Consider the following 21475-nt stretch of genomic DNA (forward strand, 5'->3'; position numbering starts at 1 on the left):
TTTTGTGGAAATCAGTGGCCAGAGATTGCTGGGAGATTGAATACAGACTGGACATTCCTAGTGCTACTCTGGGGCTGTGACTGGTCAGCCAGCTGTGGATTTTGAAATCTTTCCCACTCAGGTCAGAGCCAGGGCAACAGGTGCTTGCCAGACACTAACAATAACCCAGACTTACACTTGGGGGTCCTGTGCCAGGTACTGTTTTAACTCATAACCACCCTAGGGAAAAAAACAACACTTTGATGATTGCCATTTTACAGGTGACGAACCTGAGATTTAGAGTGGGGCAGGAATTTGCCCATGGTTGTTCTGCACCCTTAACTACTACTTCGTGCTACCTGTCCAGGTGGACTGCATGGGGCAGGTGGGATGCACGGGGCAGGTGAAATTGATCATAACCTGGCATCCTAGTGTCCAAGGCCTAGCCATAAGAAGTCACTGCATCGGCCCTGGATGGGGGAATCAAGGTTCAGGAGCTCACTTGTAGGTGTGGCAGTGGGGCCTGAGCCATTTGTGCTAGGGAAGACCTCTCCCAATTCTCTGCTCCTTGTCAGCCTCCCCTAGGTGGTCTTAGAAGGGGCCACGTGTCCTGTAGGTTGAAAAAACTATCCCCATTAGGATCAAGGTTTGTGAAACAGGCCATGGATTTATCTGCCCTGAGCCACCAGTGAGAGATGAGGCCAGTGCCCCACTTTCTCACTAGGCAGTCATTATACCATCCCAAACTAATGTTGACATTCTGTAGCTGCCAGAAACACACTATAGAGAGTTTGGAAGGGGAAGGAAGAAGTAACCTATACTCCCAACACTCTAATATAGCAACTATTGTTCACATCAGTCTTAAAAACAAGTTTATTTTTACTAATGGATGTGAGACCTTTTGTCTGTGCTCTGTGGCCCATCAAGCAGCAAACTGCTGTGGTTGCTATTGTGTTAGCACAGGCCTCTCTTCATGATGCTTGGGGAAATAGGGAGCCTGGGGGTGTTGCTGAGCTGAGAGGTCAGCTTTGGTCCAGCCCAGCTTGTGCAGGTCTTTGTGGACACACGAGGAGCATGCTGCCTTTTCCCTCCTTCCATTCAGAGCCAATGGGTTAAGCATATAGTGTGTGGGGCTGGCCGTTGGTAAAGAAAGTTAGGATAGAGCCAAAGTCACTGTAGTAGCTGGTGAGCTTGCAAGGAAGCACCGTGCTTCCATGGACTCATTCCTTCCTGGGTGGTAAAGTTGCTGAACTTCCTGTTGGGAGAGTAGATACATTCTGAATCACAGCCAGCAGAGAGCACGGGGAGCTGAGTGCCCTCCAGGCCAGACCCTGCTCAATGGCAGTTGCTGACCTACACTCTTTTGAGCTCCCAGTGGGCAGCAGCCATAGCCATCAGGGCCTCAGAGCTCTAGCAGCTTTTGGCCCCTTGCAGAAAGCCAGGATGTGCTACTAGGCCAGCGCTGAGTAAGTGACCATGTGCGCTAAGTGTGCTCCTTACCTCTAACCCTCCAGGCACACTCAAGGGCAGCCCTGCCACTGGCCTGTGACTGCTTCCACAGTCAGTGTTATAGGGCACAGGCCCTGACTCACACATTTCGCATCTATCGAGTAGCAAGATGTAGAGGAGCTCAGACCTTCTCCAGGCAGCAGATCTAACAACCATGCCACGCCTGCACCAGGATTCACTCAGTCCCATGCTGTCCAGCAGGCCCAAGCTGTTCCACTTCCCAAAGGCTCACCTTCCTTATTTAATTCTCTACTCTGATGTGTGCTCGGGTGCCTTGCAAAAAAATGGTTCTCCATATGTGACTATTGCGGCTAGCTGAACTCACCTTTCCAGGAGTCAGAGCTTCAAAAACTGTCTAAAATGTGAATGTAGCAATGATACATCTCACGATTTCACCACCTAGACACAAACCCACTCTATTATATCACTGTAAGGGCAGTAGAGTTGTCAACAACCTGTGAAGTCCAGGCAGTGAACACCAGTGCCTGACCTGGCTCTCCTTGCCAATTGGGCTGAGGATGCTGGTATAGAGCTACCATACATGTCATTCAAGGACTGCCATCCTGTGCCTGTGCCTACCCCTTCTGGTCAAATAGAAGCCTGTTGACTGCCTGAGCACCTAGTTCAGGGCTGTATGAGGTGAGGAGAATCAGATGGTGCCTGTGTTCGGCTTGCCTGGCATATGCACCATGGACATTCCAAGCCGGTCCTCATTGCTAGTGGCAGGCGGTGGCCTAGGCCAGAATGACCACAGGATGCACTTACTTGCTTTCTCTTAGTAAGAGGAAGTCCCTGTCTTTATGCTGCCAGGGTTAGAATTAGACAGCCTGGCTGGGAAGAATTGTGGGGGCTTGTTGACCTTTCTGACCCTCTTCTTTCCACTAAAGTGACCTGTGAGGCCCATTCAGCAGTAGGAGTGGATGTTGTGGGTAAAGCATTTCACTCATGTCTCCTGTGCCTCCTCAAGCCACCCAGAACCCAGAGCAGCTTGGGTTTTTAATGTAGTTTGGCATCGCTGTTTTGCCATTGTTCTTTTTTGGAGGGGGGGGAGATTTTTCCGAAGTAAGAAACGGGGAGGCAGTCAGATAGACTCCCACATGCGCCTGACCGGGATCCACCTGGCATGCCCACCAGGGAGTGATGCTCTGCCCATCTGGGTTGTTGCTCCATTGTGGTCGGAGCCATTCTAGTGCCTGAGGCGAAGGCCATGGAGCCATCCTCAGCACCGAGGCCAACTTTTGCTCCAGTGGAGCCTTGGCTACGGGAGGGGAAGAGAGAGATAGAGAGAAAGGAGAGGGGGAGGGGTGGAGAAGCAGATGGGCGCTTCTCCTGTGTGCCCTGGCCGGGAATCAAACCCGGGACTTCCACACGCCAGGCTGATGCTCTACCGCTGAGCCAACCAGCCAGGGCCTGCTATTGTTCTTTGTGTGTCTTCAGATATGCGTTCTGAGCTCTCTTTGAATTAATTCTTGACCCTCTATTCAATTTTTATAAGCAGTGTTTTCCTGTATGTCTTTGTGTTCAAGTACTTAGCTCCTCATCTGAACCCCTGGGAGCCCTGCATCTTCATCTGATTCCCGTTTCCCCTGTGCCTACCCCAGGGCTGGCTGGGTCTAGACTCATGGCCCAGACTTTGTTTTTTGAGCTATATTTGAAATGTGTTTTTTGAATTGAACACACTAGAAACTGGCACGTTTTTTAGAAAGGTGGTAGTATTCTCTGTCAGATGGGTGCCAACCCTAAGCAGGATCGCTGTGTTGTCATTGGGCTGTGAGTAGATGCCTGTGGGACCTAAATGGTTTCCTGAGCTCCCATGAAAGGAGAGCATAGTGTCCACATCAGATACGACCTATCCCTCAGTCATTGCATCAGCTTCAAAGATCTCCCAGGCTCTGTGCTAGGCTCTGGGTGATAGGGGAAGGGAAGACACTCGTACATAAATCCAGGGGATCAGTGACATCAGGCAGGTGAGCACAGGTGGTGCTCTGCACATACCACCCTGGGGCTGGGAAGGCCTGAAAGAGGAGCGGGCACTGAGCAGAGTCCTGAGGGCAAAGCAGGGAAGTGGGAAGGGCAGTGAGTGTGTCTAGGATATGGAAGACAGTGGGGAGGCAGCAGCAGGGAGTGAGATGTTCCCTGTGGCTGGCCACAGGGTATGAGGCCAGGAGGGGAGCTGGGAGGGGTGGCAGGGCCAATAGCAGCTGGCCTTGCATGTCCTGGGACGATCCTGGCTTTGTCTTGGTGGCCGAAGAGGACAGGAGGTGACTGCTCAGATTCTTTACTTAGCAAGAAGGACAATGATGGGCAAGCTTGACGTGCACCTGGTATTTGCATGGATATGCTTAGACTTGGTGTGAGGGGTACCTGGGGCGTTCGACCTTGACCAGTCTGCATTGCACTGTCCCAGTCTTCTCCTGGCTGCTGCTGCAGTAGGGAAAGGGCTCTTGGGCTGAGGGCAGTCAGGGGCTCAGCACACAGGATGGACAATCTTCAGAGTTGGTGCCAGCCTGCTTCTCTGGCCACCTCCAGGCAATGTGTGCCAGAGTCCTGGGTGTGTGGGTGCCATTTCCCCCTTGACACTTGCTCCCACTGCCTTCCTTTCATCCCTTCCTCCTGGGCCAGGCAGTTCTCTTCTGCAGCCACTGCCGCCCAGCGCAGGCTCTCCTGTGCTGCCTGCCCTGCCATCCTGGTAGAGCAGTCCTGGGTGTCCAGGTGCTGTGCTCATGGTTCACACACAGCAGCAGCCACAACCGCCCTGGAGAGGCATGTCGGGTGGGCTGTGGGCTGAGGCTTTAACTGGTGGAGCAGGTGCAGCCCTTTGTGTGCCTTTCCTGGCTGTTTGGTTCTGTGGTGGTGGCAGCCATGCCTGCCCTCTGTAGGCTGTTTCCACGTGCACCTGCACAACTCAGAGGTGGCACCGCCCTGTGCTGCCGTACTGAGCCCTACTCTAACCCCTGTCTCTGCAACCTCGAGGCCTGCCAGTTTAGGATATCCTGTTTCACAGAGGAAGAGACTGGGAGTGCACAGGTCAGGTCACCTCACTGAGGTGACTCCATTGCTGGTGGTGGACCATGCAGGGCTGAGCCTAGAACTTAAATGACTTTCTTTTTCTTCTTACTTGTAGGAAAAACTGAGGAGTCCTTGGAGAGCACAGAAGGCTTCCGAGCCACAGAGCAAGGCAGCCAAAAGCTTGCTGCAGACCCCCCAGCCTCTGCCTGCATCCCTGTCAAGAGCTCAGCATCTGCATCCACCCTGTGGGACGGGAGGAAGAGAGGGGACCCACTGGGGGAGGCAGCAGCCTTCCCGCAGGGGCTGCCAGCAGGGGCTGAGGAGCAGCGCCAGTTCCTCACGGAGCAGTGCATCGCCTCTTTCCACCTGTGCCTCAGCCGCTTTCCCCAGCACTACAAGAGCCTCTACCGGCTGGCCTTCCTCTACACCTACAGCAAGACTCACCACGTGAGTGGATGCGTGCTGAGCAGTTCAGGAGAGGGGTTGGGTCTTCCAGGGTTCACAGACATCTTCGAGGGCTGGTGAGCAGAACAAAGACAGATGGAGCTGCTAAAGGTTTTGGGTGGCATTGCTGATAGGGATGGGGGAGACAAATGCAGGAGGTGGGGTCAGTCCAAGTGTGGTCAGCATTCCTGGTGAGAGGTGGTGAGGATTGTAGGTTGTAGTGAGGGATCAAATGGGGAGTGGGCATGGAAGCTGCCTCCACAGTGAGGCCACAGGCTTGGGTACTTGCTGAGGGTGAAGGATGAGGGCCAACAGGCTCATTTCTTCTGACCTGTGAGGGCCTGTGACGCTCACTCTGCTGTTGCAATCCCTCACCATGCCATTCTCCTGTCATCCTGAGTGTGGCCCACCATGCACATCCGCCAGATGCCGGAGAGGCCTCCCTGTGTCTTGGGCCTTGCTTGCCCTGAGCCCCTTCTCCTCCAGCTGCATCTTGCCATCTCCCTGCCCTCTGGTGTGGCTGCCAGAGCCATCTTTACAGCCTCTGCTGCACAGGGGTTGGGTGCTGACAGACTCCTCCATTTCTTTTTGGAAAGCAGATGATGTAGCAATTCTTAACAGCTGTACCCCAGGCTTAAGAGCTCCTAAGGGCTTCCCAGCCAGACCTTTAAGCTGGCATTTGGCATTTGTGGAGGGATTGTGGCATGTTATGCATTCCTTCACTCTCTCCTCACTTACCAGGAGGCAGTGTGGAAACAGTGTCCTGGTTGTGGTCTCTATTCCCTATTGAGCTACATTCAGAGGGGCAGACAGATATAAAACATGCAATTGAGCAAATAAAACAAATACATTGTAATAAATACAGAGAAGATAATGGGGTGGCACATGGGTGGGGTGCCATTGTGGCTCCTCAAAGGTACTTGTTATCCTGAGACCTTAGGGTTGCCATGGGCAGAGAGGGGCAGTTGTGGGCTGCAGGAGAGGGCAAGCAGCCTTGGCGCATGGCAGGCCTGAGTGAGCACCTGGGGTGAGGGCGATGGCCATTGAGGACCAGGGTGGCAGGAGCAAGTAGGGGCAGCTGTGATCTTCGCTTTGTCTAACCACCTCCTCAGCAAGTTCCAGGCTTAAAAGCGCCTCTTCATCAAGGCCCCTGCCAGCCCCTTTGCCAACTTTTCTGTGGGAAGGGCTGTTGGCCGGAGAGTCAGATACTGGCTTGGCACTAGTTATATGACAGGAAGCTATTTCTTGGCAGAATTCTGTTTGGAGGCTAGGCACAGGTAAGTACCCTGTTGCAGTAGTGACTGCCCAGCACTCAGGTAGACTGGTGTCATCAGGCCTGGGCCTGCTGGGTTGATCTCTGGGGCTCCATCTCTGCTGCAGAGCATTTGCCTTCCCCAGCTGCCACTGCCCATCACTGCTGCTGGTGCCACACATGAGCCCAGCTTGCTCACTGCCCGCCCTGCAATTCACAGTGGTATCCTGGGCTTTCTGGACCCAGGCAGAGCTGGGTTTTAATAAAAGCCCCTCAGTAGCAGTCTGCGGGGTCCTGATTGCTGATGCTTCCTTCTTGTTCCCAGCATGCTTTAGTGCTTCTTTGGGAACTTTCTCCCATCCCTCTTTTGGGACTAACAGAGCCCAGTGCAGGAGCTATCGTGAGTCCTGGGTTTAAGGAATGCAAGCAGCTGTCATCAGGCCTTTCCTGCCTTGGGTATCCCCCTCTTCAGATGCTCCCCCAGGCAGCCATGCAGCCCCTTCCAGGTTGTTCACTTTGAGTAGGACGTGGAACTTCCTGTGCTAAACCGCACCTTCCCCCACTATGGCAGGTTGCCGTCTCCAGAAGCTGAGAATTTGGGGTACAAGATGCCTATTAGGGATTAGCTCTTGTGGAAGGGAAGGGGCAAATGCAGGGTTGGGTGGAGGAGAGCTGAGCTGTGATATGGACCCTACAGAGTCCTGAGTGGCCAGCCAGCACCCCCACAGACACCCACTTTCATCTGAGCAAGCAGGAGCCTTTGCAGTCAGATGGGCTCCCCACAGTGCCGTACACCGGTTGCTGTTATCACAGCCTGTCCCCTCGCTGGGTGAGTTTTTTCTAAGTAGAGAACAGTATTTATTTAAAAAAATAGAGGAGAATTGGGGAGGGGACATTCACAGTTCTGCCACCCTAAAACAGAAGCATTTTGTATGTATATTTCTTCCCAGCTCTTGCCTACACATATTTTTGACTGCCACTTCTGAGGCTCCAGGTGCTTCAAGTCCAGGAAGTGTGAGGATCATGTTCTTTCTGCTTTACATCTGGGCACCTGGCTCAGGGTCGGTCACACAGGGATGAGTGACAGCGTGGCATCGGCCCATCAGCCACACCCAGGCCCAGTAGCCACACCCAGGCCCAGCCACTCCGCTGGCCCCTGCACACCATTAAGAGCATCTGTGCCCACAGTTTGCTATTTTCCTCTTTCCATGAATGTCCCCCAGGTCATTATTCCCCCCCTCCAGGTCATTTTGATCAGCCTATAATGGACCCCAGCTGACCCAGCCATCCCTAGTAGTGGGGACAGAGGCTGGCTTGGATGTCTGCCTCGTGAATATCAGTGTTCCTGACAACCCTTTACAGACGTCACATTCTGTTTCAGTGCCTCTTCTGTTCACTCTGTTCCCAGGTTGGGATCCTTGGTTTTCCAAAATGAATGCTGGTCTTGATGCTGAAAAATAGCCTCTTTCTGCATGGGTGCCAGGTGTGTTAGGCACTCAGGAAGCCACCACATACCCTAGGTCCTGACTATACCCCTGGTGGCACCACTGGCTCCTTGGTTTGCCTTCATTCAGACCTTTGCTGAGCAGTACTTGCCACCCCAACTTTAAGGGCAGATTCCTGGCTCCACTGAGACCCTGAGGTAGGGCTGACCCTGCCTGGGGCATGCTGCCATCCTGGGGCTGGCTGTGGTTCTGCCCAGGCCTATGTGTCAGCCTGGCCACAGTTCTGGGGACAAACCAGTGCTCTTAATGACTAATGTAGAACCATTAACTGACAAGCAGCTACGGTTTTCCAAACACAGCTGTTTCATAACAAACACTTCCCACTGAGTGTATTTAACAGCAGCACGTTGCTTCATAAAGTCTCGCCTGTGGGCTTGGCAGTGGCACTTTCTTGTTGCCATCTCATGGCTCAGTTGCTGCCAGAGCATCCATCCCTATGACTTCAGAGAGGCCCCAGGGGCTGTACGGGGTCTTTTATAAGTGCCCCCAGGTGAGGATCTGCTCAGTTCAGAGCTCCCAAGCCTCTGCAAAGGAAGTGCCTTCAGGGCACAGAGCACTAGTTGCTTAGCTGCTGGCAGCAGTATTTTGGGGGGATGGGAGAGAATGTGGGCTTTGAAGCCTGTTTCTCCAAGTTCAGATCCTGACTCTATGTGGGAACTCTTAGAACCTGGGGCTCTTGTGTCATGATGCTGCCACAGAATTACTTAACAACAAGGTGAGGGGTGAGGTCCTGGGCAGTACCTTCACTATAGGTTTTGTTGTGAGGTTCATGTAAGTTATGCTGCCTCACCAGGCAGGGAACATGTGTCCTGATAATGAACAACCTGCCTTGCAAGGCTATTCACTCTGAGCAAAGCTATAGGCCCACCACAGGCCCCCTGGCCCCATCCAGAGTACTCCTGGCAGCAGCTCAAGTGTTGTGACCCAGCCCATACTCTGGCACATCCTTCTGATGATAGGGCAAGGGCCTGTCCATGTGGCAGTATAGCGGCCTGGCTGCTCCAGCCCAGTAAGATCAACTTTTTGTGGAATGAGCCTGGGCCCCATGTCTGTTTAGGACTTGTTTAGTTAGAGACTGCCTCCGGCCAGGAGAGCCTATAGTGCTGTGCTGTCTCTGGGGGAAGCTGCTGGTCTTTCACTTCAGAAGAAACTTGTATGCTGCTGTGAGCCTAGCTGGAGGATCATCAGCTGGGCTGTAAACCCCTGCCCCTCACCTGTCTGATGTGGTTCCCCACATCCCTGTGCCATCAGCTCATTTGTGGAACCTGTAGAACCAGGTTAAATGAGAGGGTCCTGCACCATCTGATTGGGTGGATGTGAAAAGATCAATCTTCCAGGGTGTGATGCAGTCATCCCCTTCTGGCACAGGCTGGGAGACCCTGCTGCATACATGCAGGTGAGTATACAGGGGCAGGTGGTGACCACATTCCTACCAGACAGTGAGACCAGACATCACGAGGGTATGTTGGCCACAGAGCAGGGCATTTCCACCTTCCTTCAGCCCCTACTCCCTTTCTGTATACACAAAAGTGGCCCCAGTGCAGAGGATGCCATGCCCCAGCCCCCATGCAGAAACCCAGGGTTGTTGCAGGTCCTAGCCAGCCTTATATGGTTTACACAATGAAAACTCAGTATTTTTCTCAACTAGGAATCTTGACTATGCATTTCAAAATCTGTTTGCCACATTGTTTGAAGGTTCTGTTGTGCCTTTGTGGGTTAGAAGAGGTGGGACAGATGGCCTTCATATGGGCCAGCTGCTTTCCTGGTCCTCTTTCCACAGAGAGATTCATATCCAGTAGTAAGGCTGGGTTTGGCATTGTTGGCAGCATCCATTACAAATATACTGTTTAAGTTTGGAAAGAAGAATGAAACTACCACCACCTCATTATCCCACAACCCACGACATGGCAGACCTGCTGGTGTTTTAGTGTATTCCCTCCTGTGTGGTTCCTGTGCATTTCTGTGGGTTCATTCATTCATTCAGCAGCTGGCCACAGAAGTGTGGTTGTGTGTGAGGCCTTTTGAGGTGCAGGGGATACAGAGGTGTGCACAGATAGCAAAGCCCTGCCCTCAAGTGCACACAGTGGGGATGCAGACTAGAAACACAACTGATGGCAGTGTATATACTCTTTGCCCCTGTGGGGAACTGCACAGCACACCCAAGGCTTCTGAGTACTATTCTGGAGACTAGTAAAGGGTGTTTTTAAAAAGATAGATCTTGCCCTGGCCAGATAGCTCAGTTGGTTAGAGCATCGTCCTGAAGCACAGAGCTTGCCAGTTTAATCCCGTTAGGGCACAGACAGGAACAGCTTGATGTTCCTGTCTGTCTGTGTGTCTGACCCTCTCTTGCTAAAATCTTAAAAAAAAAAAAAAAAGACAGACCTTATGCTCCGGTCTCCCCCAGCACACGAGCTCCCAAGCAGTCTCTTTTTCCCTATAGCCCCCTTGAGTACAGGAACCTCAGGGTAGCAGCTCTGCTCCCAGCCCTCCCACCTTCAGTGACCTGGCTCCTCCCCACTCCTCCATATACTGTGGCACCTTGCTGCCTCTGGGCCTCACACTATCCCCTTGGCCTGTCAGCTCATCATTTTCTGCAAGCTCAAACCCTGTCCATCTTCCTTCCATTCATTCCCCAAATACCCATCTCATTCCTCTGTGGACCTCATACTGGTCTTGCCCCTGAGGAGCTGTCAGTAAAGAAGTCAGACCATGTGCTTACCCTCATGGGGCTGACAGATAAGTAGGAGCAGACAGCAAAGCTGTTGCTGAGTCAGTGAAAGCAGCTTAGCCCTGGCTGGTTGCCTCAGTGGAGCCCTGGCTGGTTGGCTCAGTGGTAGAGTGTTGGCCTGGCGTGCAGGAGTCCCGGGTTCGATTCCCGGCCAGGGCACACAGGAGAAGCGCCCATCTGCTTCTCCACCCCTCCCCCTCTCCTTCCTCTCTGTCTCTCTCTTCCCCTCCCGCAGCAAGGCTTCATTGGAGCAAAGATGGCCTGGGCGCTGGGGATGGCTCCTTGGCCTCTGCCCCAGGCGCTAGAATGGCTCTGGATGCAACAGAGCGATGCCCCAGAGAGGCAGAGCATCGTCCCCTGGTGGGCATGCCAGGTGGATCCTGGTCGGGCGCATGCGGGAGTCTGTCTGACTGCCTCCCCGTTTCTAGCTTCGGAAAGATGCAAAAAAAAGAAAAAGAAAAAAAAAAAAGAAAGAAGCTTAAGATGGCTGTGGGGGTGGGGTGAGTTGGTACCAGGCTGAAAGACCTATGGGGTTAAGATGGGGGCAGAGGCAAGTGTGGGTAGGGGGCTGAACACAGGGAAGGTGGAGGGGACAAGCGGGCGTGTCGTGGTTAGACTGAAGTACAGAGCTGGCCCTCCACTTTGAGGAAGGCAAGGCCTTCAAGCAGAGGAGTGCCTCTCATCAGGACCCCTTTGCCTTGTCTGCCCCTCTCTAGGGCATTTAGTGTGTTCTTCTCTGTCAGAGTAGGTGCTATGCACAAGCCTTAGGGGACTAATGTATCCCAGGAAGAACCGCACCGTTTTCTGGCATGCGTGTTCCTTTTTTTTTTTTTTTTTTTTTTTTTTTTTGCATTTTTCTGAAGCTGGAAACAGGGAGAGACAGTCAGACAGACTCCCGCATGCGCCCGACCGGGATCCACCCGGCACGCCCACCAGGGGGCGACGCTCTGCCCACCAGGGGGCGATGCTCTGCCCATCCTGGGCGTCGCCATGTTGCGACCCTCCTGGGTGTCGCCATGTTGCGACCAGAGCCACTCTAGCGCCTGGGGCAGAGGCCACAGAGCCATCCCCAGCGCCCGGGCCATCTTTGCTCCAATGGAGCCTTGGCTGCGGGAGGGGAAGAGAGAGACAGAGAGGAAGGCGCGGCGGAGGGGTGGAGAAGCAAATGGGCGCTTCTCCTATGTGCCCTGGCCGGGAATCGAACCCGGGTCCTCCGCACGCTAGGCTGACGCTCTACCGCTGAGCCAACCGGCCAGGGCTGGCATGCGTGTTCCTTCTATTCCCAGAGATGTTGGTCAACTGGAGGCTCTGGGCGAGTGGTCTTGGTGGCAGGGCCTGAGAGAGTGCTGCCATGAGGGTTACCCCTGGTGGCTGGCTCTGTGTCAGGCATGCACCTGACCAGGCAGTCTTGCCCACCCTGTAGGGGGCAGGGCAAGAGCCGAGGTCTCTTGAACCCCTCTGGCCTGACCACATGGCAAACCTGGCTCTACCTCTTCCTGTCTCTGAGGCCTTGGGCTAGCTCTTTAACCTGTCTGAGCCTCAGTTTCCTCATCGCTGAAAGGGCAGGAACATGGAATGAGGCGTTATAGGTCTGCTTAGTCCAGGTGGCATCAAGTCTGACCTTGCCACAGTGCAAAGCCATGGGCCAGGTGCTGTGGTACAGGTGCAAGATGCAGGTAGCTCTCCCTGCCCCTCACCTCGCCCTGTGGCCTGGTCCCTGTCAGCTCCCATCTGGGGCCTCAGAAATGAAGGTCTGACCAGACACTTTGTGCCTTAGCTATTGACTGGCTCTTTGGTGGGTCTGAGATGGCTGGGCAACCACACTCCCTGTTGGTGTGTGCACCAGCCAAGTCTGCAGGAGGCTAATTGCTGATCCTAGTTGGGTTGGGCAGGACAATCTTTCCTTTTTTTTTTTTTTTTTTAAGATTTTGTTTATTGAGAGAGGAGAGAGAGCGCAAGGTAGGGGTAGGGGGGTCGAATGCATCGTAGCTTCTCACATGTGCCTTGACTGGGAAAGCCAGGGGTTTCAAAATGGTGACCTTAGCATTCCAGGTCAGTGCTTTATCCATTGCACCACCACAGGTCAGACTGGCAGGGCAGTCTGGAGCTCTCTTCGAGTGCCTGGTTTTCAGGTCTCTGAGAGCCCTGGCCTTCTCCCTCCTCCCTCTGCCCCTCCCTTCCTAATCCTCCACGCTCTGCCTGACTGTCGGGCATGCAGTCTTGGTGCTGGTGTCCTGGGAGAAGCTGCAGAGTGGCGGCAGAAACAGAAGCCACAGGATGTTCCATCCTGTCCCACAACCTTGAGTCCCCAGCCAAGGTCCCCCCGCCGAGCCCTCTCTTCCCCCAGCCTCAGTACTGTGATACCGCATTTTCCCAGCCAGAAGAAAGTCCTTGTTGGGTTCTATTTTTTCAGTATTCTTAAGAAAATAATGGCTACTGTGGAGATGCTTTTTCAAGCCTTGTTACCCCATCAGCCCCCCCCCAAAAAAAACTGCTGCTACTTAAAGGGGTTACCCAGGTACTTCCCACAAGTCCCCAAGAAGCCCCAGAAGAAATTTTGGGGGAATAGCACTGGAGTAACTTCTCTCAAGCCTCCTGTGCAGTGCCGGCCAGGCCTATGCCCTGGGTCTCCTGGGGGCACTTGGCTGGAGGAGAAGTTGGCCTGGGCCCTGAGAGAGGGGAAGAGCAAGCAAAGCTCAGGTCCATGGTGGTCCCGGGGCCCATATCCTCTGCCTTGCAGCTTCCTGCCTCCCTACTGGCCCTGTGGTCAGCCACATCTGGTCTCTGCCTCAGCAGGGCCCTGGCCACCCTGCCTGTCTTGGCTTTTGCTTCAGTGAGCCCTTCAGTCCCATGATAACCATGTGCAAACTACAACTCACAGTCACATCCTCCAGAAGCCTCCTCAGCCAACTCAGGCTGAACCTTGGGTGGGCTCACCTGTCATATTCAAGTGCAGGTAGTGGTCTCCTGTCCCTTGCCCCATTCTGGGAGGGTTCATCCATGGCTGATGAGACTGGCAGTCGATCCCTGCCTAGGCCAAGCCTCTCAGATCTCCCTTGGAAGAGACTTTGAACCAAGTGGCAGTGAGGCTAAGGGGTCCTGATTGAGCACTAATGTGGGTCATGAGCCTCTCTCCTGGGCTCCCTGAGCAGCCTAGGCCTGAGGCTTTACTTTCTCTTTGGATTCCTGGGATCCTGAGAAGCCAGCTTGAGCTAGTCTGAGTTGGATGTTATTCCCTATAATGAAGCACGCCTGACCCACCCTGTTTCCCCACTCTGCACTGTTTTTCCAAGGTCAGTGGGGCAGGGCTGCAAGCATGGGGCCAGGACTTGTTACTGTCCACAGAAGCTTAATAGACTGGTCTGGGAGATAGGTTCTCTGAGCCAGACTGCAGGGCACTGCCAGGGGCATTGGAATGTCAACTGCAAGTTGATCCTTCTGGTGTAGCAGAGCTCAGAAGTTGAAGGTGGAGGCCCTGGCCAGTTGGCTCAGTGGTAGAGCGTCGGCCTGGCGTGCGGGGGACCGGGGTTCGATTCCCAGCCAGGGCACATGGGAGAGGCGCCCATTTGCTTCTCCACCCCCCCCCCCCGGTCTCTCTCTTCCCCTCCCGCAGCCAAGGCTCCATTGGAGCAAAGATGGCCCGGGCGCTGGGGATGGCTCCTTGGCCTCTGCCCCAGGCGCTAGAGTGGCTCTGGTCGTGGCAGAGCGAAGCCCCGGAGGGGCAGAGCATCTCCCCCTGGTGAACAGAGCGTCGCCCCTGGTGGGCGTGCCAGGTGGATCCCGGTCGGGCGCATGCGGGAGTCTGTCTGACTGTCTCTCCCCGTTTCCAGCTTCGGAAAAATACAAAAAAAAAAAAAAAGTTGAAGGTGGAAACTCGGTAGTTTACTCTAATTCCCGAGTATGGAGCGGAGTGGCCCTATGCTCCTGATTGGGGGCCTAGACTCTTGCTTCCCAGTAGCCCCTCTGCCCACTTTCCCCTCCCTCAAGTGAGGACAGAGAACGGGTGCCTCAGTGGGCAGGAAGTCCCGTCGCTTACTGTGAATGGCTGCAGCACTGGTTCTTATGGCCCTGGAAAGGACTGTGAGTCCTGGAGAAAAAATGTCTCAGCAAACCCAGCTGCTGCTCCCTGTCAGCCGCTGAGTCTCAATGTGAGGGACCCCCACATGGCCCTTGGTGTGACTTCTGCTCAGGGCTTCCCTCTGGGATCAGGCTCTGAGCAAGAGAGCAATCCATCTGAGTGCCAGGCTTGAGAGGCCAGCAGTGCAGAGGGCTGTGGGCAGCACATTCCCTTTTTTTTTTTTTCCAGAGAGAGAGAGTCAGAGAGAGGGATAGATAGGGACAGACAGACAGGAATGGAGAGAGATGAGAAGCATCAATCATTAGTTTTTCCTTGTGACACCTTAGTTGTTCATTGATTGCTTTCTCATATGTGCTTTGACCGTGAGGCTACAGCAGACCAAGTACCCCTTGCTCAAGCCAGCGACCTTGGGTCCAAGCTGGTGAGCTTTGCTCAAACCAGATGAGCTCACGCTCAAGCTGGCGACCTTGGAGTCTCGAAACTGGGTCCCCTGCTTCCCATTTCGATGCTCTATCCACTGCGCCACCACCTGGTCAGGCCAGCACATTCCCTCTTGTCGAGCTGGGCTACTCTTGCTCTCCTGGTGCAGTAGGATGTCCCTGTCCTTCTGGATTCAGCCCCACATTGAGCATGCTTTGTTAGACCAGGCCGGCTACAGCACTGCTGGGCCAGAGCAGCCTTGCCTCTATGGTGGCTGAGCCTTCAGCTGCCCTCAGCGCCCGGCCATGTTCCTATAGTCGATACTGGGCTAATCCAGACTTCCCTGGGACAGCGCTTTTCAACCTTTTTCACCTTATGGCATATATAACTAATTACTAAAATCCTGAAGCACACCAAAAAACATTCTTTGTCTGATCTGACCCCCCAAAAAAGGTATAACTTTTGATTCATTCACACCGGATGGCTATTGTTGTGTTAGCTGTTTTCTTTTTTTTCTTTTTTCTTTTTTTTTTTTTTTACAGAGACAGAGAGTCAGAGAGAGGGATGGACAGGGACAGACAGACAGGAATGGAGAGAGATGAGAAGCATCAATCATTAGTTTTTCCTTGCAACACCTTAGTTGTTCATTGATTGCTTTCTCATATGTGCCTTGACCGCGGGCCTTCAGCAGACTGAGTAACCCCTTGCTTGAGCCAGTGACCTTGGGTCCAAGCTGGTGAGCTTTGCTCAAACCAGATGAGCCCACACTCAAGCTAGCGACATTGGGGTCTTGAACCTGGGTCCTCTGCATCCCAATCCGACGCTCTGTCCACTGCACCGCTGCCAGTGGCCCTGACTGAATAGTCACGTGTTGCATGTTTTAAGAATTCTCACTGCACACCAATGTGCACAGCATACCAGTTGAAAATCACTGGTGTAGGAGATCCGGCTTCCATAGAAGAGCCAGCTCTGTTTCCTGTGTGTTATCCAGGAGAGGTGTGAATGAAACCACCTATCCCCATCTTAGAGGGACCCTCATTTGTGTGCCACACCCCCAATCAGTTGCAGGGTTCTGTCCTGTGCTGGGCATGGAGCAGCCCTCAGCCCCATAGCAGCCTGTGAGGCTTGTCCCTATGTACAGAGGTGGGAGCAGAGACTCAGAAGCAGACCAGTGGGGGCCCCTAGCTAGCCCGCCAGGGAACTGGGTTTGCACTTTTGTCTGAGTTGTGACAAAAGGAACTCTTTTATAAGTTCTGTCTGACCAGTAGTGAACAGAGTGGGAGCACGTGGGATAGGCTCATGGGCTGAGAAGTGAGAGGGTGCTCACAATAGTTGGGACATGAGATGATAAAGGCTGGGCCCCAGGGTGCAAAGACAAGGAAGGGATCTGGCCAAGGGATGGGAAGGTTGGGAGAGGACTGATTGGCTGGGGATGGGGCGGGGGTGGCGCTGTGGAAAAAACAAGGGTCCAGCGTTGTGCAGTACTGGGTTTTAGTCCCAGGTCTCCCCTGTAGGACAGCATTGTTCTGAGCTGGGATGAAATGCTGTATACAGGGTGCTTAGCACTGGTTTTGGCCATGGGAGCCACAGTGGTAAAGACCTTAGAGGGAAGGTGGTTGGCCAGGAGGTTGGTGGGGAAGGGCTGCTCTCTGGGGTCAGTGAAAGGCCAAGGCAGCCAGACGCATGCCCAATCTCACTCTGTCCCGCAGTACCACCTAGGCCAGCGGGCCCTGTTCTCACCCTTCCATGTTCCACCAAGAGGCATCATTTTTTATAAAAAGATTGTATTTATTGATTTTATGGAGTGGGGAAAGTGAGAAGTATCAACTTATAGTTGCTTCACTTGAGTTGTTCGTTGTTTGCTTGTTATAGGTGTCTTGACCAGGCAAACCAATGATTTCAAACTGGTGACCTCAGGTTCTAGCACAACACTGTATCCACTGCGTCACCACAGGCCAGGCAAGAGGCACCATTGCCCAGAAAGCACAGGTCTGAGCACTTGGACAGAACTCCCTCCTCTGTAAGCATGTAGGCCCTTGGCATCCTGCAGAGCCCCAGCCATCTTCAGCCTGAATCTAAGGTAGCTGTGTTGCTGGCCATGATAAGAAGCACTGCTGATGTCCTGACAAGTCAGGACTGACCATTTGGGCCAGTGGGGGTCTCCCTACAGAAGGTGAGGCACTGGGTCCATGCAGCAGCTTTACAAGGTTGGTCAGAGTGAGGGGGCCCTATCTGGCCCTTCTTGGGCAGTCTGAGGCCACAGTCACCTGAATCAATTGTGCTAGGCAAGAAATCAGTTCCTGAAACGCCCCGCAGCCAGAGCTGCCTGGAGTTGCAGGATCAATGTCAGCAGGAGCTGCTGCTCATTACCGCTTTGCCAATGCAGCCAGGAAGGAGGGGACTGCCTCCCTTCCCCGTGGGTGCCGTGAGCTGCCCACACACTCACTTCCAACCTACTTCTTGTTTCCCTAGAACCTCCAGTGGGCCCGCGATGTGTTGCTAGGCAGCAGTATCCCGTGGCAACAACTGCAGCACATGCCGGCACAGGGGCTCTTCTGTGAGAGGAACAAGACCAATTTCTTCAACGTGAGTACTTTGCCTTGTTGATTTCCAAGGCTGCTTGCTGCCACTGCTTTTCACCAAAGGCGTGCGAATGGACCCCTGAGTGGGCGTTCCCAGGACAACAGGTTTGCGGCATCCTCAGAGGGCAGGCAGGGCGGTGCAGTTGAGAGTGCGCCAGACTCGGGAGTGGGGCCATGCTTGTTGAGGGACTTCTGGCATATCACTGCCCTCTTTGGGCACCAGTTTGCCCATCGTTGCAGAGAGACATGGATGAGCTTGGTGTATTCTCTGGAGCCCCAGGTATTCTGAGGCCATGGCAGGCAGTGGTGAGAGGGGCTCCATGCCTATGGCCCTGCTTTCTCTAGAGCAGCTCCATGTGCCCCTGTGAGGTCTGGGGCACCTGAAGATTTGATTGAAGCTGAGTCTACTGCTTAAAAACAAGTGTGGCCACTCAGGCAGGACATGGCACAGCTCCAAGGCCTATCTACCTCCCATCCTCAAGGACCCCTGGGACCTGCATCTACTCCTTCCTTATTTACTCTGTCCTGCACAAGGACAGGCGACCCTTCAGCCTGCTCTGCTTCAGAGTCCTCTCTGTCTTCCATCATCTCCTTCAGCACAGCCAGCTCCCAGCTGGGTGGTCTGGCAAGTCATGCAGAACTTCTCAGTGTTGCTTTCTTCTGTATTTTCCCTGATTCCTTATTACATGTAGAGAAATTAAAGGGCAGGATTGGCCAGGACAGGAGCCAAGGAGGGCAGGTCTCAGGTCTAGAAGGGTTATGACAGAGGCTTGTTCTGGAAGCATCTAGGCAGGGTGAGGTCCCCATTGAGATGCAGGTGGTGGAGTGTCTAGGTCCATGGCTCTTTTCTCCCAGGCTGTGAGCTTCTAGGGGCAGGTTGGGGCTCTGGAGCTAGGAGCTGTGTCTACCAGCCCTCTCTTTCTGTGGGTACTTTATAGACAAGTGGTAGATATAATCTCTAGTTAATCTTCAGGGGACCAAAGTTTGCAGTGAAAGAGAAGCTCCCTCCCACACAGATGCCCAGGCCATAGCCACTGCCCCATAGCGGCTTGTTCTTTGTCCTGCATGTGTCCTTCCAGAGGGTGTCTGCTCATTTATAAGCCAGTGCACAGATATACACAAAGGACAAAAAGTACACATGCTTCTACCCCTTGTTTGTTTTCTTTTCTCATTTAAGGGTATATCTGGGAAAGTGTTTTAGAACTTACTCTTTTTTTTTTTTTTTTTGTATTTTTCCGAAGCTGGAAACGGGGAGAGACAGTCAGACAGACTCCCGCATGCGCCCGACCGGGATCCACCCGGCACGCCCACCAGGGGGCGATGCTCTGCCCCTCCGGGGCGTCGCTCTGCCGCCACCAGAGTCACTCCAGCGCCTGGGGCAGAGGCCACAGAGCCATCCCCAGCGCCCGGGCCATCTTTGCTCCAATGGAGCCTTGGCTGCGGGAGGGGAAGAGAGAGACAGAGAGGAAGGGTGGGGGTGGAGAAGCAAATGGGCGCTTCTCCTATGTTCCCTGGCCGGGAATCGAACCCGGGTCCACCGCACGCCAGGCCGACGCTCTACCGCTGAGCCAACCGGCCAGGGCCAACTTACTCTTTTTAATAGCTGTATAGTGCTCCCAATGTGTGGATATCTTACAGTTTACTTATCCATCTTCTATTGACGTGCATTTATTTGTTTCCAGTCTTTAGTTATTAGGAACAGTGCTCTTTGCAAATACGTGGGTGTCTATTCATAGGATAAATCGCTAGAAACAATTCTTGGGTCAAAGAGTTTGTGTTGCTCTTAAAGATTTAGTTGATACTAAAGATCTAACCCATGCTCCCAATCTTACACTCATTTTTTCATATTTCCTCAATACTTTGTTGTTGAACTACCTCATATTTGCTCTTCAGCAGGTGAAAAATGCTATTGTGTTTCATTCATTGTCAGTGGGATTAACCATGATATCATGTTAATTAGCTGTTTTAATTTCTTCTGTGCAGTTTATACTTGTGTTCATTTTCCTATTGGATTATTGGTCCTTTTCTTTTCTTTTCTTTTCTTTTTTTTCTGAAGTTAGAAGCAGGGAAGCAGTCAGACAGATTCCCACATGCACCCAACTGGGATCCACCTGGCATGCCCACCAGGGGGCGATGCTCTGCCCATCTGGGGCGTTGGTCCGTTTCAATTGGAGCCACTGAGGAGGAGGCCATAGAGCCATCCTCAGTGCCCAGGCCAACTTTGCTCCAGTGGAGCCTTGGCTGTGGGAGGGGAAGAGAGAGAGAGAGAGAGAAAGGAGAGGGGGAACGGTGGAGAAGCAGATGGGCGCTTCTCCTGTGTGCCCTGACTAGGAATCGAACCTGGAACTTCCACACGCCGGGCCAATGCTCTACCGCTGAGCCAACTGGCCAGAGCAGTCCTTTTCTTATTGATGTATAAGAATCTTTAGCCTGACCAGGCAGTGGCGCAGTGGATAGAGCATCAGACTGGGATGCGGAAGACCCAGGTTCAAGACCCCAAGGTCGCCAGCTTGAGCCCAAGGTCACCAGCTTGAGCAAGGGGTTACTTGGTCTGCTGAAGGCCTGCGGTCAAGGCACATATGAGGAAGCAATCAATGAACAACTAAGGTGTCGCAACACGCAACGAAAAACTAATGATCAATGCTTCTCATCTCTCCGTTCCTATCTGTCTGTCCCTGTCTATCCCTCTCTCTCTCTCTCTCTCTGTCTCTAAAAAAAAAAAAAAAAAAAAAAAAATCTTTATATATTAATGAAATGGTCTCCCTTTGTCAATGTCTTGCAGATTTTTTTTTTCCATTGCTAAACCAAAGTTAGAGCCAGAAAAGTATCTTAATTTTTTGTGAGCTCCTGGGCTACTCCCCTTATAAAATGGGCTCCCATTACCTGCCTTGAAGAATAATTATAGGGATTAAATTAGATAATGGGGTAATGTCCCTAACTTGGGACCTGGCACTTGGTACGTACTCAAGAAGACAGCTTGCCTCCCTTCCCCCTCCCCCATTGTTGGTGCTTTGCCCTCTAAGACTAGGCAGTGATGTTGGAAGGAGAAACCCAGTGCTCTGTCTTTCCTCACAGGGAAGCACTCAGCCTTCCTAAAGGTGGAGTTTAGGAGGCCGGCACCTCAGATACCAGCTCCACTGGAGCACATCTGAGCTGGTGGCCAGGTTCTGCAGGCCCCTTCCCCATTGTGCTCCCTCTTATGGTTTCCAGACCCTTCTAAGAAATGAGTTCTGCAGAAAGGCAGTCAGGCTGTGCCAGTGGGAGGGAAGGCCTGGTGGGCCTGGCACATGAGCAACACCTCCCTCAGAGCCGGAAGCCCTTACAGATATAGGGCACCCAACTTGGGCTGGTGTTTTGGGTATTTTCCTCCTCTGGGTCAGCTGTTTGTCCCCCTTGCTTCCCAGAGACTGCTGCTTGTGTCACCCTTGAGCCCTCTCCTTACCTGAGTGCTGGACACTCTGCTTTCCTAGCTCTTCTCTTTGGAGGTGGGTTGGGGCTCCTTGTGCTTGGGCCTGAAAGGTTAACCTGAACAGAGGCCAGACAGACCTTCATTTATGAAGTGCCCGAGAGACAGATACTCCCAGCTGGTTGGTGGCAGGATGGCCCTTGCCAAACCCACCCCACCCCGTCCTTGCTGCTGCTGCAGGGGGACCTTCAGGGTGTACACCTCTAGCCAGACCTCACACTCAGAACATCAGAAAGTGTGACCCTGCACCCTCCCAGCACATGAGTTTGTCCAGTAGATGTTACCAAGTGTGACGAAACTGCTGCCACACTTCAGGAGCACTGAGGGCAGCCATTGCTGCCTGCTGTGATAGGGCCGTGTCTCTGCCAGCTGGGGCTGTAGGTCAGGATTAGCAGACTGGTTCTTCCTCCTGCTAATGTGCACTGGAGAATACCACCAGGGGCGGGGACAGAGGCTGGTGAGAGTGGGCAGTCCTAGTGAGGAGATGTAGAACGGGTGAGGGC

At 53.3% G+C, this 21475-nt stretch overlaps 1 protein-coding gene across 2 annotated transcripts in view; it reads left to right on the forward strand.

Moving 5' to 3' along the window:
* The window catches only part of CABIN1 (calcineurin binding protein 1), a 156954-nt gene that overhangs the window by 89224 nt on the left and 46255 nt on the right, over positions 1–21475 (forward strand). For both annotated transcript variants that reach the window (XM_066260010.1, XM_066260011.1), the window contains exons 28-29: positions 4613–4944; positions 17397–17510. In XM_066260010.1, the coding sequence (XP_066116107.1) occupies positions 4613–4944; positions 17397–17510 (446 nt within the window). The remainder of the gene's footprint in view (positions 1–4612; positions 4945–17396; positions 17511–21475) is intronic.

Source organism: Saccopteryx bilineata, chromosome 2 (assembly GCF_036850765.1).
Source record: "Saccopteryx bilineata isolate mSacBil1 chromosome 2, mSacBil1_pri_phased_curated, whole genome shotgun sequence".
NCBI lineage: Eukaryota > Metazoa > Chordata > Mammalia > Chiroptera > Emballonuridae > Saccopteryx > Saccopteryx bilineata.